We start from the raw sequence: 15,265 nt of genomic DNA, 5'->3' as shown, positions 1-15,265 counted from the left end.
TTTGTGCTGAGTTAGGCGTGATTCTTCTTCATCTAGTTATGCTGCTGACCCTGCCTACGTCCCGGGTGTTTTCCTTTCCTCATCTTAAAAGAACATCCAAGTTTCCCTAGAACACAGGTGGCCTGCTGTGAAAATGTTCCTTGTCCTTTATTAATAGCACTAGGTCTTGGGTAGTATCAGGATGTGGTGCCAGAGCCTGTCTGGGAAGACCAGAACCAGAATTCAAAAATTGGTAAAGGTGTCCTCGGCTGGGGGAGACAACAAGCCACCATGTGCCCAGTGCGTCTAGTGTGCAGCCCACCCCTGAAGGAGGATGTGGTGGGTGGTAGGCTGGTTGGGTTGGAGCAAAGGGATTTGACTCTGAAGAGGCCAGGGAACCAGACAGAAGAACCAGACGACAAGAATAAGGAGTCCAGAGACAGAGGACCTGGCTGACAGGAAAGGGGCGCCTGGCAGAAAATTTAGGAAGAAAGTTTGGGAAACCAGCTGGTAATGAAGCAGTGTTTCTGAAATGTGTGATTCCTTCTGCATGCCCTACCTAGGGACAGAGCATGGGACATGGGGTGCTGAGACCACAGGTGGGGGCCACCTGGGCACCCCGGCTATCAAGGAGGCAGGCAGGCTGGCAGTCACTGGAGGCTGGATCACACCCAACCCTGTAACACACAAAGGAATCCTGTTTCTTAGACCTCCAGACAAAGAGAGTAAAAAGAAGCAGAGTTTCCATGGTGCTTTACAGCATCCAGACCACTTTCCCTTTGGATCTGATGATCACAACAACCCTGTGAAGCAGGTGGTTGTACCCCATTTCACAGCTGAGGAATTGTGCTCCAGGAGGGGAATTGCACACTAGAAATTCTCAAACTCTGTTATCTGCTCATATCACGTGTGAGATATACTTAGCTACTACCTAGTCTCTAAGGGAGAAATGAGACACCAGTCTTAATAAATTTTTAATGACCCAAATTCTTTGTTTATTGATTTTCTGTCTATTTGTTCTACCAATTACTGAGAGAAGGATGTTGAAATCTCCCAACCATAATTGTGGATTTGTCTCTTTCTCCTTTCAGGTCCGTCAGTTTTGGGGTCTTGTATTTTGAAGGTTTTTATTAGGTGCGGATACATTTACGATTGCAGTATCTTCTTGATAAATTGTCCCTTTGTCATATGAAATGTCCCTCTTTATCTTTGTCATGAAGTCTACCTGTCTGTTATTAACACAGCCACTCCATCTGTCTCATGATTACTTTTTTCGTGGGTATCTTTCTCCATCCATTTACTCTTAACCTGTGTCTGTATAATAATTAAAAAGTATTTCCTATCGACAATACATAGGTTTTGCCTTTTTAGTCCAGTCCGACAACCTCTGTCTTTTAGGAGGAGTGTTTGCTCTGCTTACATTTAATGTAATTTCATTTAATTGCATTTTGTGTCATGGTTGGGTTTAAGTCAGCCAACATGCTGTTTGTTTTTTATTTGTCCCATCTATGTTTTTTGTTCCTTTTTCTCTTTTCTCTGGTTTCTTTTTGGATTGAGAAAAAAAAATTTTTTTGGTATTCTATTTTATCTCCATTATTGACGTGTTTGCTTATACATACTCTGTTGTACTTTTTTAGCAATTACCCTACAAATTAAAAAATGTATTTTTAATTTATCACAACCTTCCTTCAAATAATATTATACCACTTCACGTATAATGTAAGACCCTTACAGGAGTATACTTCTATTCCTCTCTCCATCAGCTAATGTTATCATATGTTTTACTTTTAAATATGTTATAAACCCCATGATACACTGTTATATCAGTTATCTTTTAAAGAAATTTAGAAACAAGAAAACCCACTTATTTTACCATTTCTGGCATTCTTTATTCTTTTGTGTAGTTTCCATTTGGTATGTCCCTTCCACCTGAAGAATTTTAACATATTTTGTTCTGCAGCCTGCTATAAACCAATTCTTTCAGCTTTGATTTGTCTGAAAATATCTCTTTATTTTGCCTTCATTTTTGAAGGATAAGATTACAGATATACAATTCTAGTTTGACAGTTTCTTGGGGACTTTTTTAAAAGCACTTTTAAAATATTCCGTTGTGTTCTGCTTTGCATCACCTCTGGGGAGAAGTCCTCAGTCGTTCTTATCTTTGTTCCTTGTGTGTGCATGTCTTTCCCTCTCACTGCTTTTTATCACTGTTATGTTTTGCAACTTGAATATGATGTGCTAGTGCTTAGGTTCATTGAGCCTTTTAGATCTGTGAATTTATAGTTTTCATCAAATGTGGAAAACTTTTGAAAATTACTTCCTCAAAACTTTTTTCCACTCTTCCTTGCCCCAGTTTCTTTCTGAAACTCCAATTATACATATGTTGTCCATTGGTTGGTTGGTAGATTGTTGAGGCTCTGACCACCCGCCCCCGACTTGTGTGCTTCCATTTGTATGATTTCTATTCCTGAACCTCCAAGATCATGATGTTTTCTTGTATGATATCCATCTGCTGTTAAGCTCATGTAATGAATTTTTTTATTTCAGATGTTGTGTTTTTCAACCCTGAAAGAACATTTGGGGTTTTCTTTGGTAGGTTCTATTGCTCTCTTCACTCTGTTCACATTTCCTTAAATCTTCCCTTCTTCACACAGTTCGTATTGTTTTATTGGATGCTCGGCATTGTGGTGTTAAATTGTTGAGTGTCTGGATTTTTGTTGCTTTCCTTTAAATTGTATAGTTGTGCGTCACTTAATGATGGGGACTCATTCTGAGAAATGTGTTTTTAGGCAATTTGTCATTGTGCAAACATCAGAGAGTGTATTTACGCAAACCTAGATGGTAGAATCTACTACACACCTAGGCTATGTGATACTAATCTTGTGGGACCACTGTCATATATGCAGTCCATCGTTGACCGAAACATCATCAGGCAGCGCGTGACTGTGTTGAACTTGTTGTGTGGCAGACATAAGTAAGTGCTTGATCCTTTTGAAGCTTGTTTTAAGCTTTATTAGTGTGAGTCTGAGAAGCCTGTCCTCTAAGGCTAGGCTGCAACCCTTCTTGGGTCTGTAGTGAACATACTGGGTATTTAACAAGGTCTGGCGCTCTGGTTCATGAGATCACAGACGCGTCCCTTCCCTGCATGAGCTGTGGTCATTGTTCAGCTCGTAGCTCCCTGGCATTTGTTCTTTGACCAGTCTTGTAGGGTTTCACTCTGCTGTTCACAGCTTAGTTTTCAGTCCGAGATTCGAGGGGACACCCAAGGATTTCTGGAGCTTTTTCTTTTTCCTACGTAGCTCATTCCTCTCCAAAAATTCCAGCTGCCTCTGCCTCCCCAGACTACATTCACCACCTCAACTCAGTGTGGCCACCAGGCTCTGCTTGGGTTCCCCCCCGGGGTGGTCCAGAAGATATCTCCAGGCAGAAGGCCAAGAGGAGCATGGAGCTCAGCTCATTTGTGTCTCTTCTCTCAGGAATCACTGTCCTGTGTAGCCTATTGTCCACAGTATGAAAACAGTTGTTTCATATATGTTTGTCCTGTTTTCTAGTTGTTTATGACAAAACAAGCAGTCCAGCACCAGTTACTCCATCATGGCTTGAAGTGGAAGCCCTATTTATTTAGTTTTATTTTTGTGTCTCTGTCACCCCTATAGATTGTAAGCCTCCTGAGGGCAGAGGCATGTGTGTGTTGTGCCCCTTATCTCACCCAGCCCCTAGAGTAGTGCCTGGCACGTACTTGGTTGAGTGAGAGGCAGGAACATGGGGAAGGATGGTTGGTCAGTTGGGTGGAGGTCAGCTGTAGATAACGCTGAGAAGTGTGCTTGCACAAATATATCAGATGAAGGTTGATGTCCTTATGTTAAAAATGGCCCATGCAAAGACGCCATTGGAAAACTGGGGGTGGAGCATGAACAGACGAGTCACAGAGGAAGAGGTAACAGTTGCTTGTAAATACATAAAACATTTCTCTCTCTTAATTTCTTAAAATACACTAAACCAATGAGGTGCAGTATTCCAGCTGTGAGGCTGACAGAGCCTTTTGTGGAATGCAGTGGCAGCCATCTGTGATGCACCAGGCACTCCCCTGACTGCTGGCAGGACTCTGGTGACACAGGTGTCTGTGGGGCATTCAGAGCCTCGATATTTTCACATCTCAGGTCCTAACAAAATGATGAGAAATTCAGACAAAGATTTATGTACAAAAATATATAAATATCAGGATTCCTTTTTGTACAATGGAAATAGCTTTGTTGTATTTTCTCGTGATAAAACTCTGTCTGCTCGTTGTAAAAAGGAAAAAGATCAGATTACAAAAAAGACAGACAAACCTATGTCTTTTCCTTGGTTTTCTGTCTTTTGTGTCAGTTTAGAAAAGGTTGTAAACCCAAAGCTGATAAAAACATTTACCTGATTTTCTCCCAGAAATTTATGGATTTTTTTTGTTTTGTTTGTTTGTTTTTTTGGTGAGGAAGATTGGCCCTGAGCTAACATTTGTTGCCAATCTTCCTCTTTTTTTTTTTTCTCCCCAAAGCCCCAGTATCTAGTTGTATATCCTAATTGTGTGTCCTTCCAGTTCTTCTGTGTGGGACGCTGCCACAGCATGGCTTGATGAGCAGTGTGTGGGTCCATGCCCAGGCCCCTAACCAGCAAATCCTGGGTCTCCAAAGCGGAGCACATGAACTTAACCACTCCACTACCAAGCTGGCCCCTAGAACTTTATGTTTTTATTTTTTATAAATAGATCTTTTCTCCAACTTAGGGAAAAATAAATTATGATATACTCATATGATGAAATATTATGCCACCATAAAATGAGGCCTTCAAATGATATTTGTAAAGGAAATTTAATTACAGAAAAGTCCTCATGACAGAGTATTAATGAAAAAAAAGGAAGATGCAAAGTATTTTTGATGAGATCCAGTTGTTCTTAAATTCAGTGCATGTGGATGCACACCTGCACAGAAAACAAGACTAGAAGGAAATATGCAGAAACAAGAACCCCTCATCTCTGAATTGTAAAAGTGTAGTTGATTTTTCTTTCTCTTTACACTCTTTAGTTCTTCTAAATTTGCTAAAATGAGCGTGTATTTCTTTCATAATTTAAAAAAGTTTAGAAATGTATATTCTGAAAGAACAACAGGTAAAACTTACATGCAGTATTAACCCTGTTGAAATATATAGGCTTGCGAAAAAGGCTGGAAGAAAATATAACAAAATAGTAACAGTGGTTTTCCTTATGTGGCAGGATTGTGCATGATTTGTGCTTTTTATCCTATATTTTGTTATTAATTATACCAGTTTTTGGCAATGAACATTTTTATCAGGGGAAAGAAATGGAAAAGGCAGGTGTATTTTTGCACGTTTTTGCATGAAGGCTCAGCTGAGACTGGGGAAGGCTGGAAGCTCCTAAAGAATGCAGCGTGGCTCCCAGGAACCCTGGTGGCCCGCAGACACCCGGGCCCTGGCATAGCCATCACGCTGCGCTCCCAGCGAGCTGCTGACGTGGGCTGTGGCCGTGGCAGCAGGGTTGGAAAGAAGGGAATTAGTTCAAGAGAAACATCAAAGGAGGATCAGCAGAAATCCGTGATCAACGGAGGGAGAGGTGACGGTCACAGCTGAGTTTCCAGCAGGGAGACCGTGAAGTCAAGTGCCACCGGCCAGATGGCTCCACAGGAAGAAGGCAGCAGCCAAGCTGGGGAGCTGTCTTGATAGCTTCCTCTTCACCCATGTTACAGCTCACGAAAATCAGCATGGACAAATTCCAAATAAGGAGTATTTAGTATCATACTGCCCAGAGTAAATAAATATATATATGCATATATACAATGTAAACAAGAACATATGTATATTTCCTTAGTTTTCACAGAGAATCACCAGAAGCCAGTATGAATGGTTATCTGTGGGGCGTGAGGGGTTTAGATGGGCAGAGGGATAGAATGAGACTTCTCAGAATACACCTTTTTGCGTAGTTTCCGCTTTTGAAAATACTTTACACATTAAGAAAAAAATTTAACCTACAATTGAAAATGAACTCTGAAACATTGACCCTAACAGTATTTCAAATTGGTACAAAAACCACACAAAGGAAAGAAGAATTTTAAATGACTTTGAAAACAGTACTCTGACTGGATGGCCTTTGTGAGAGATATTCTAAGGACAAAAATAACTCCAAAAAAGACTTGAACTTCACTCAGTAGTTTTATTAGTGCTAATGTTGGTATTGTAAATTTGAAACTATTTCAAATGTCTTACAGGGTAAATGAATATACTAATGTGAATAGGATCCTACCTAACATTCCATGTACAAGAAAATAGATACAAATATAAAATCAAAGAGGTTAAGAAAAAGCCTGTAATGTTCAATTTGGACTTGGAGCCAGTTTTAGGCATGAAGGAGTAACGGCCATCAGTGTCACATCCCAGCGTAAACTGCCATGCGACTGGTCGAGTGTGTGCAGCAGCTGTTTTCAGGCTGTGGGCCTTGAGAGAAGGGAAACATGGGAGGTGAGCCACCTTCGCCCTGCCTCTCTGCCAAGGGGCACTTTCCACAGAGCGGGGCCTGGCCCAGAGCGCAGGGGCAGCAGAGATTGGAGTTTCCAGCGAGGAGGTTGCCACGCAGAGACGAGCCCTCGGAATCAGCCCTCGGAAGGATAACCTGCACATGTGTCGAGCAAGACTCAGCAAGGCCTGACAGAGGACAGCTGCGGGGACGCACACCAGAGGCAGATTCCAGAAGCCAGACAGTGCTCGGAGACGCTTGCATTCCGACCTGCCAGAGTGGAGGGGCTGTGCCAAACCCCAGGTGTTCCATCGGTGCCCCAGCACAGCCTCGTGTCAGGAGCAGAGAAAGCATTCTCCCTAAGCCTGTGACCAAGCCTCCGCAGGACCAGGCAGCTCTGCCAGAACACTTTTTAAAGGAAGACAGCAAAACTCAGCCTCTCAACGATGCAGTGTCCACAGTATCCAGTAATAGAACATTGCTAGGTGTGCAAGGAAGCAGGAAAACGTGACCTCTAACAAGGAGAAAAAGCTCATAGAAACTGTGGTCGACAGTTGCTAATGTGGCCCCCACCAGCTGGGGTCACGCCCGTGTGTAAGCCCCTCCCCAGGAGTGTGCATTGGCCTTATTGACGCATTTCCAACCAACAGAATCAGCAGAAGTGATGGGATTTCACCTCCATGATGGGGTTATGAAGACTGGCTTCTCTCTCAGGGGCTCTCTTGCTCTCTCTCTCATCCCTAGGTTTATATGAAGTAACAGACACCTCCTTTCCCACCAGCAACGTACAAGATACACATCCCCTTTGTTGAAATGTCATACAGATTTTCAAAAATAAGTGATTTTGACATTCTACCAGTTGTGTATCAAATGTATCGTGAGAATTCTCCCACACCTCTGTTTTGTTTAAAATGTTATTGAGGGGGCTGACCTGGTGGTGCAGTGGTTAAGTTCATGCAGTCCACTTCGGCGGCCCAGCGTTCACAGGTTCGGATCCTGGGTGCGGACCTACATGCTGCTCCTCAAGCCATGCTGTGGTGGCATCCCACATACAAGTGGCGTAAGATTGACATAGATGTTAGCTCAGCAACAATCTTCCTCAAGCAGAAGGAAGAAGACTGGCAACATATGTTAGCTCAGGGCCAATTTTGCTCACCAAAGAAAAAATGGGTTTTTTTGTTATGGAGTTTGGGGGAGAGTAAATGTAAATTTTTAATATAAATATCAGCCAAAAAACCATTGTAATGGGAAATACATACATCCTATGAAGTTTGAGTATTGAAAACCACAAAACAGTCTGCTGGGGAAACGTCAACCAGGGAGACATTCTGTAGCAGAATTCCAGTAGTTGATTCAGGCAAGGATCATCATTGGGTGCTGAAATCCTTGACTAGCTGGATGTTTGCGTGTGTGCCAAGTATCACCTCTTAGAGAATTTGCTAATTGCAAAGGGGAAGTATGCTCCCCAAAGTCATCAGGGGTCCCCAACTTACCCACATGATCAGACTTAATATCCCTAATAGTGGGACAGCCTGGTGCTCTGTGTCCCCCGAAGTGATCCATCTGTAAAACGTTCTTGCCAGAAATGTTTGATCTCGCTGTGCGTTGGACCTAACTTTAAGTTTACAGGAAATATAGGGGCTAGAAGAACAAGCTAAATGACGCCACAAGGAAACAAGCAGATAAATCCAGAGTGAGGGTCAGTCCACAAGATGATTAACTGGATTTCATTTAACAGAAAAAAAAATGTGAGAAGGAGGTGGGAAATGTTCCAGATTAGAAGAGACTAAAAATTGTATGTTCTGGGGAGATACTCTTTAAGAAAATGAGTGTCACTGGAAGGTCACAGCCCCAAACTGTGCTCCCGTACGTCCCAGCTGTGAAAACTTAGAGATACATGAGGCCGTCTTTCCCTCAGTGAGTGTAACATCTCTGCCCCAGCCTAGAATGTCTGTGGAGACAACACAGTGAATGGTTTTGAGTTCCTTTTGGACAAATACAAAGATAAGAATCTCTAAAGTTATCTGTATCAAAGACATCATTTACAGTGTACTATTGGTGGTGAGTAAAATTGTCAGTTCCACGTTTACTAAATCCTGGAGAAAACATTGGAAATGCCGTGATGTGTAAGACGAGAAGCATACGGTGTGTGACAGATACAAATAAATCTGTATGTTGAAAAAGAAGAGGAGATGGGAGCTACACCATCTCCCAGCCAGAGCCGGAAGCCTGAGTAACCACTGGTGCTGTTATGAAAAGGTCTTTAAATAGACTATACTGCAGAAAAGTCCTATTTCTTCTGAATAATGTAATATTGCTAATCTTTATTAGCAATTGTTAATCTTTATTAAATGGGTGCATTTTTTGTGTGTTTTAAGGTAAAAGTGTTTGAGGCATGTGCGTTATTTTAGTGATTCTCTACTCAGCAGGCTCGTTCTGTTAACAGACCAATTGTACTCTCAGCCATGTGGATAAAAGGCTCCTCCATAGTTCTGACTGTGGACACTTTGCGTTGGCCCTGTGAGCAGCTCAAGTTGTATAAGTGTAGTGTGATAGATTCACGCCTTGCAGAATAACACCTAGGAATCTGTCCTAAAAGAGCTGTTCTCTGTTGTCCCTTCCAGTGGAAACACGCACTCAGGCTGACGGCAGAGCGCCACCCTGAGTTTCAGGTCCCTCGTGACTAAGGCTCAGGAGCAGGCTTCAGTCCCTCCACAAGAGCTGAGCTCTAAGTTTTGGAAATCTAGATTTCCCAAACAGGTGGCACTCTAGGCCCACAAGAAATTCTGTGAAAATACGGTTCCTTAAACTGTTCCTAGACAGAGAGCAGGGCAATTGTGGGCTCACTTTCAGACTGCCCTGCTCTCAGGGGCCGCAGGCTTGTGCTGCCTGTTGCGCACGGCCCAAACAGGGCTGTCTCGTATCTTTGCATCTGTTTATGGCAAGAGGGCCAGTCTGGTACCAGTTCCACTGCCACAGCCAGACTGTCTTTATTAACTTACTGGGCATTACGAATCCCCCAGAGAGGAATAGACAACACAGGGTTTCCCATACTCACCTGATCCTAAGCCTTTTTATTACCAATACATGCAGCCCCTTCCAAACAGTTTCAAGCACCCCCCTCTCCAGCCACCAGTGTGGTCCCCTCAGCTAACCCCCTCCACCTCCTCCAGCAGTTTTCTGCCCCGGGACCTGGAGCATGACCCTGCCACTCACTCACTGTCTTGCCTTCTCGTGTGCTCACCCCTTCTTCCCTTGCTTAGATCCTGGGGGCACTGTTAGCATCACTCCCTTGTCCCACCCTCCCCTCTTAGACTCACCTGAAGAACTCCACGCAGTGACGTGTAACGGAAAGAACACTGAAGGTGCTGGCTGGCCCACCCCAGTGTATTCACTTAAAGCTTGTCTGAGGCCGTAGCGCTGTCCCCAGAGTCCTCCTGCATTTTCATCTGAGCCCATCCACTCTTCTCCTCCGGGTTAGTTTCCTCCACCCTCAGCAGCTGTTTCCTCGCCCCCAACTGAATTCCTCACCCCACCCCATGCTTACAGCCTCGTCTCATCTGTGCCCTCCCATCTCCGTTCAAGGACATCCCCTCAGCAGTTGCCCCATCTCTCCCCACATCTCAGTCGCTGCCTTGCTACAGAATCATTTCCGTCAGCATGCTAGCACGCTGCCATGTCTGCCATCCTGGTGGCCCGCCCTCAGCCTCAACTCCCCGCCGCTCCTGCCGCTGGCTCTGCTCTCCTTTACAGCCAGCTCCTCAGAAGACCCTCTAGCCTGCCTGCCTGTTTCCTCGCCTCCGCCCTCTTTCTTGGACACTCCCACCACGCTCTCTGCCATCGCTCAGGAGTGGCATGCAGCCATCAGCCACCGTCATTCTGACTGTCGGTGCTTCGGCCACCCCCGTCTCTCACCCCGGAAATCACTCCACCAGCAGACCTACGGCTGGATTTCATCCCTCGGCTTACTCTTTCCTTTCCGTAGATACATTTGATCACTCTTCTTCCTGAAATACTCTCCTCCTTCAGCTTCCAGATGTCACCCTCCTGCTCTGTCCACCCCTCACCTCCAGAGCCCCCTCCCCAAGCTCTCCTCCATTTCGCTCAGTCCCAGTAAACGCTGACTGCAGCCTTCCACTTCTTCAGGTCAAAAATCTTGGAATCTTCCCTTTTTTCTCCCTTCTCTTATCTATCACATCTGGTCCAACGTCTGTCCTCTACCTTTCAAATCTAGACAGAATCCAGTGTCTCCTCACCTCCGCTGCTGCCACCTTGACACAAGCTGCCATTGTTCCCTCACCTGCACCATCAGAATAGCTTCCTCGTCCTCAGCCTGCAGAGCACTCTCCACGTAAGAGAGCCGGCCTGTTAAAACAGAACCCTCCAAGGGCTCCCATCTCATGTAGGAGTCAAAGCCCAACAGTATCGCTCTCTGCCTCCTGCCCGCCCTCTCCCACCCTGCCCACTGTCGTCACCACCCCGAACCATTTTATTTCCTGCTGAATTCCCAACACCTAGAACAGAGCCACAAACGTAGCAGGTCCTCAAGCATTCGTTCAGTGAATCAATGTAGAAGAAATCGCCGTTCCAGATGCTACACCACTGTGTGAGTGTTCCAGACCCAGCCACAAGGTAACGTCAGAGAATCACTCCTGGCTGACGTAATCTCAGCATCCACGCTGGGAGGCTCCTTCACAGAGACTTAACTCTGTGCTCACTCAACGCTTGACCCTCCATAGCATTTCCCAAGTGGCCGTTGATGGGTTCCTTGAACGTGGAGTTCCTCCACTTCCTTTCCGTCCCACATGTGGACCGTTCCTGTCATAACTTCTCTGTACGTAGAGTTGGGATCTGTCACCCTGTTGCCTGTGCCCGTGGTGGGTTCACAGCACAAGTGGATCCTCTCCTTCGGGAGGAGCCTCCTGCCCTTTCCACTCCTGTTTGCATGTCAGCTCTGAGGCCTGGCATCTCTTAAAGCATGATGTCTAGAACAAGAGTGGTTGGAGCTGGGGGTCAGACTGGCAGGCTGTGGAGCTGGCTGGGCACCCCCTTGTTAGTGATGCATAAGCTCACAGCAGCTTTCCAAGGCTTGCCCCTCATTTAAAATCCCTGTCATCCTAAGCTCCTCTGGGCAGTGCTGTGCTGAGCCAGCTCGCCCTGGCTCCCAGAGCCAACTGTGTGCCCCTCTTCCCAGCACCGCGGTCTGTGACATCAAGTTGGTAGCGTGAAATCAGCCATGGCGGGGTATTTGCACCACAGAAGTGGCAGACACTAGAGACCAGGGCTTTTGCGTTTCTCTGGGAGCTGGTTGCTGACCATTCGCCAGCACGCTGCTGCCTGGAGTTGTGGTAGTGCCGGTCCGGTGTGCCTGTCCTCTGCCCTCTGGCATTCATCCTCTGCTCCGGCAGTTGAGTGCATCTTGCGTTCACAGAGGTGGTTCTCTTGTCTGTTTTCACTCGTCCCTCTGCCATATTCTTTGGAAACTAATAGAAACCAGGGTGGCTCCTCTCTCAGAGCCTCCCGCCCTGCCCACAGCAGAGGGACCACAAGCATCCACTAGACAGACAGGTGTGGACGTCGTATGCAGACACTGTGATGGACACGCTGAACCCTGAGTCCCTTCGTGTCCTCATCCTGACAGTGGTGTGAGAACTGAGGGAATTCTTCCTGGCTGAGGTGGGTCCAGGATGGTGAGATTTCACCTGCTTTGAGCCTACAACTCAGACTCTGAGCCCCTCCTGAAGTTTTACACCCTGGGGACATTAGCCACAGTGGAGACATTTACACCACAGAAACCAGCAATGGGGCGTCCTAGTGGAACAAGCCATAGAGGCAACATACGGGAGAGCCGTGAGTTTTAGGGGGAGTGGCCCCTGATCTGCTGACCATGTTACCGTCAGAGCGCACAGTCCGGCCCTGGGAACAGTTACTGAGAATTAGTTTGTAGGAACTCTTCCTGGGGCCACGCCCAGCCAACTCTGCTTTCCTCACCAAGGTTGCTTTTCAATAGGCAGACGCTCAGAGACTCAGGGCACACAGTTTATTCTGGCGAAGATTAGAGTCACGAACTGGACGTGACCTTAAACCTCAGGCCAGCCACTGCCATGTCTGCAGCTTGTCTGGCACCCAGTCGCCTGGAGCCCTCCCACACGCTGCCGGCTCCCGGTGCAGCCTGCCCAGTGCCATCCCCCAGCTCTAGAAGGCGCTGTCCAGGAGAGCTTTCTGGGATGGTGGACAGGGGCTGCCCTCAGCCAGATGTGGCTGCTGAGCACTTGGAATGTGGCCAGTGTGACCGAGGAAGTGAGTGTACCTCATTCCACTGTAGCAGATTTAGATTGGAACTGAAGGAGGCACAAGTGGCAGCGGTGGCTCCCACACTGGACAGTGCGGCCCTAGAAGTGTGGACGTGGGAGGGACCCTTGGGGACCACACGATAACATTGCCTGGAGATGAGGGGCAGGGGGTTGTCATCAGCGTTGCTTCTGTTTTCTCTGCTGATTGAAATTTGGATTTGCCCCTATCATGGTGACATGGCCAGGTCGTGGGTGTAAACAGGTACATTCCCCTCAGGATGCCAATGAAAGATGGCCGGGATGTATGAGAGGCGATGGAAGGTTCCAGGGAAGGCTTCATACCAGTCACAGTTTTCTGAGTGGAGAAGACTGGAGAGCCTCTGTGGCCTCACCCAGATGTGGGCGGGGGCAGGCTCAGGCTGTTCTGTTCTAAAGCCTTTTCTAATGCGTGTGCATGTGTATGTGTGTGTGTGTGTGTGTGTGTGTCCTCCAGATGAACGACAATCTCCTTGAGAGCTGGAGTGACCTCGACGAGCTGAAGGGAGCCAAGAACCTGGAGACGGTGTACCTGGAACGGAACCCCCTGCAGAAGGACCCCCAGTACAGGCGGAAGATCATGCTGGCCCTCCCCACCGTGCGGCAGATCGATGCCACCTTCGTCAGGTTCTGAATCCTCGCTCCTCACTGGTCCTTCTCTCCAACAGAACTGCCCGGCCATGGTTTTTTAATCTACCCGTTGCTCCTGAAATCATCACTATAGCAACAGTCACAAACCCAATGGCAATAAAAAGGCGCTGAGTGATAACTGCCATGTATGACGCCTGCTCGCCACCTTGGGATGCTGTTCCTCTCACGTCCTGCCACGCAGTGTTCCTAGTATCCATCAGCGGTCACGGTACCACACGTCACCATTTCTGGGTTTCCTCAGAGGGAGGTCACGGCCCCCACCTGAGAAGGGTGACACAGTGGGCCTGAGAGCCTTAAAAGGCCTGTGCTCTGCCTGGGTGGGCAGGTCAGGGGCCGTCCCAGCCAGCCCTCAAGGCCAAGAGCTTTTTAGTCTTTTAGACCAACGGCATTTTCTTTAAAAATTTTATGTATTAAAAAGCAGACAAATCAGTGGGTAAAGGATGACTTGGCCCTGTGTCCTGTGACCCTCAGAACTCTCTTAAAGAGTGGTGGCCGTGCGCCAGGCCCCTGCTGAGTGCGGCCGGAGGTGCCCAGCAGCCCTGCCAGCCCTCGGAGGCCGGCATTGCCCTCGTGGCCAGGAGGGGACGCTTCCCAGGCACACGGCTGCGTTGTGCCTGACAGAACAGAACCCCGAGTCTCTCTTCAGAGAGACTCTCCCCAGAGCGTACCTCTTGGCCACTTAGAATATCGCCTCCCATTCTGCCCGATCGTTGTGTTGGCTTGTTTCTTATAAAATTTACATCGACAGTCACCCGGGGTCTGAATTTAATGCTACAAGGACCTTATCTCCTCTCGGCGTCTCAGGTTTTCCCTTTCTCAGAATGAGAACTGAATCGTGTGGTCCCCAAGGGTCCTTCCCATGTCCACACTTCTCGGGCCGCACTGTCCAGTGTGGGAGCCACCGCTGCCACTTGTGCCTGCTTCAGTTCCAATCTAAATCTGCTACAGTGGAATGGAGTACACTCACTTCCTCGGTCACACTGGCCACATTCCAAGTGCTCAGCAGCCACATCTGGCTGAGGGCAGCCCCTGTCCACCATCCCAGAAAGCTCTCCTGGACAGCGCCTTCTAGAGCTGGGGGACGGCACTGGGCAGGCTGCACCGGGAGCCGGCAGCGTGTGGGAGGGCTCCAGGCGACTGGGTGCCAGACAAGCTGCAGACATGGCAGTGGCTGGCCTGAGGTTTAAGGTCACGTCCAGTTCGTGACTCTAATCTTCGCCAGAATAAACTGTGTGCCCTGAGTCTCTGAGCGTCTGCCTATTGAAAAGCAACCTTGGTGAGGAAAGCAGAGTTAGCTGGGCGTGGCCCCAGGAAGAGCCTCCGGAGCATGACCCTAGAGTTCTGCCCCCTGCTAGACACCCTCCGTGTCTGAGGACAAAAGAAGGACACTTAGATGCACAAGGATGCAGAATTTGGGTGCCTTTGCTGAAAAAATTATTCAGAGGAGTCCTCCACCAAACAAAAGATGAATCCAAATAAGGAAGTGAAGAAAGGGAAAGATACGATTTAGAAGCAGCAGCAGCAGGTGCTCAGACCAGCAGAATGTGGGTTTAAAAGAACGCATTTGACGTGATCGTGGAGCTGTTTGCAAATGCGAAGGCAGGATTCTTGACAAGGTTCTGAATGTGCCCCTCCTAAAATAACTAGTGATCCGAACTGCGAGGTGCTTGTTCTTGCGGTCGGGGAGGGCAGAAGCAGAGGCAAGGACTGTGCAGATTTTCACCATGGTGCGGAAGAAAGGAAGCAATAGCTGATAAGTGTGCGGGCAAATGTGAGCTTAGAGTCCCTACTAATAGAGCAGGAA

The 15,265-nt window shown here is 47.3% G+C and overlaps 1 protein-coding gene across 4 annotated transcripts in view; it reads left to right on the top strand.

Moving 5' to 3' along the window:
- The window catches only part of PPP1R7 (protein phosphatase 1 regulatory subunit 7), a 30,514-nt gene extending 16,929 nt beyond the window's left edge, over window positions 1-13,585 (top strand). For 3 of the 4 annotated variants that reach the window (XM_046642918.1, XM_046642916.1, XM_046642917.1), the window contains one exon: window positions 13,268-13,585. In XM_046642918.1, the coding sequence (XP_046498874.1) occupies window positions 13,268-13,444 (177 nt within the window). In that variant the 3' untranslated portion in view covers window positions 13,445-13,585. Of the gene's footprint in view, window positions 1-1,070; window positions 1,494-13,267 lie in introns of those variants that run through there. The other variant, XM_046642919.1, reaches the window with a different exon arrangement.
- Window positions 13,586-15,265: the final 1,680 nt, after the last annotated feature.

Source organism: Equus quagga, chromosome 17 (genome assembly GCF_021613505.1).
Source record: "Equus quagga isolate Etosha38 chromosome 17, UCLA_HA_Equagga_1.0, whole genome shotgun sequence".
NCBI lineage: Eukaryota > Metazoa > Chordata > Mammalia > Perissodactyla > Equidae > Equus > Equus quagga.
The sequence above is the reverse complement of the archived record's forward strand: the minus strand, read 5'-3'. Positions and strand labels throughout refer to the sequence as shown.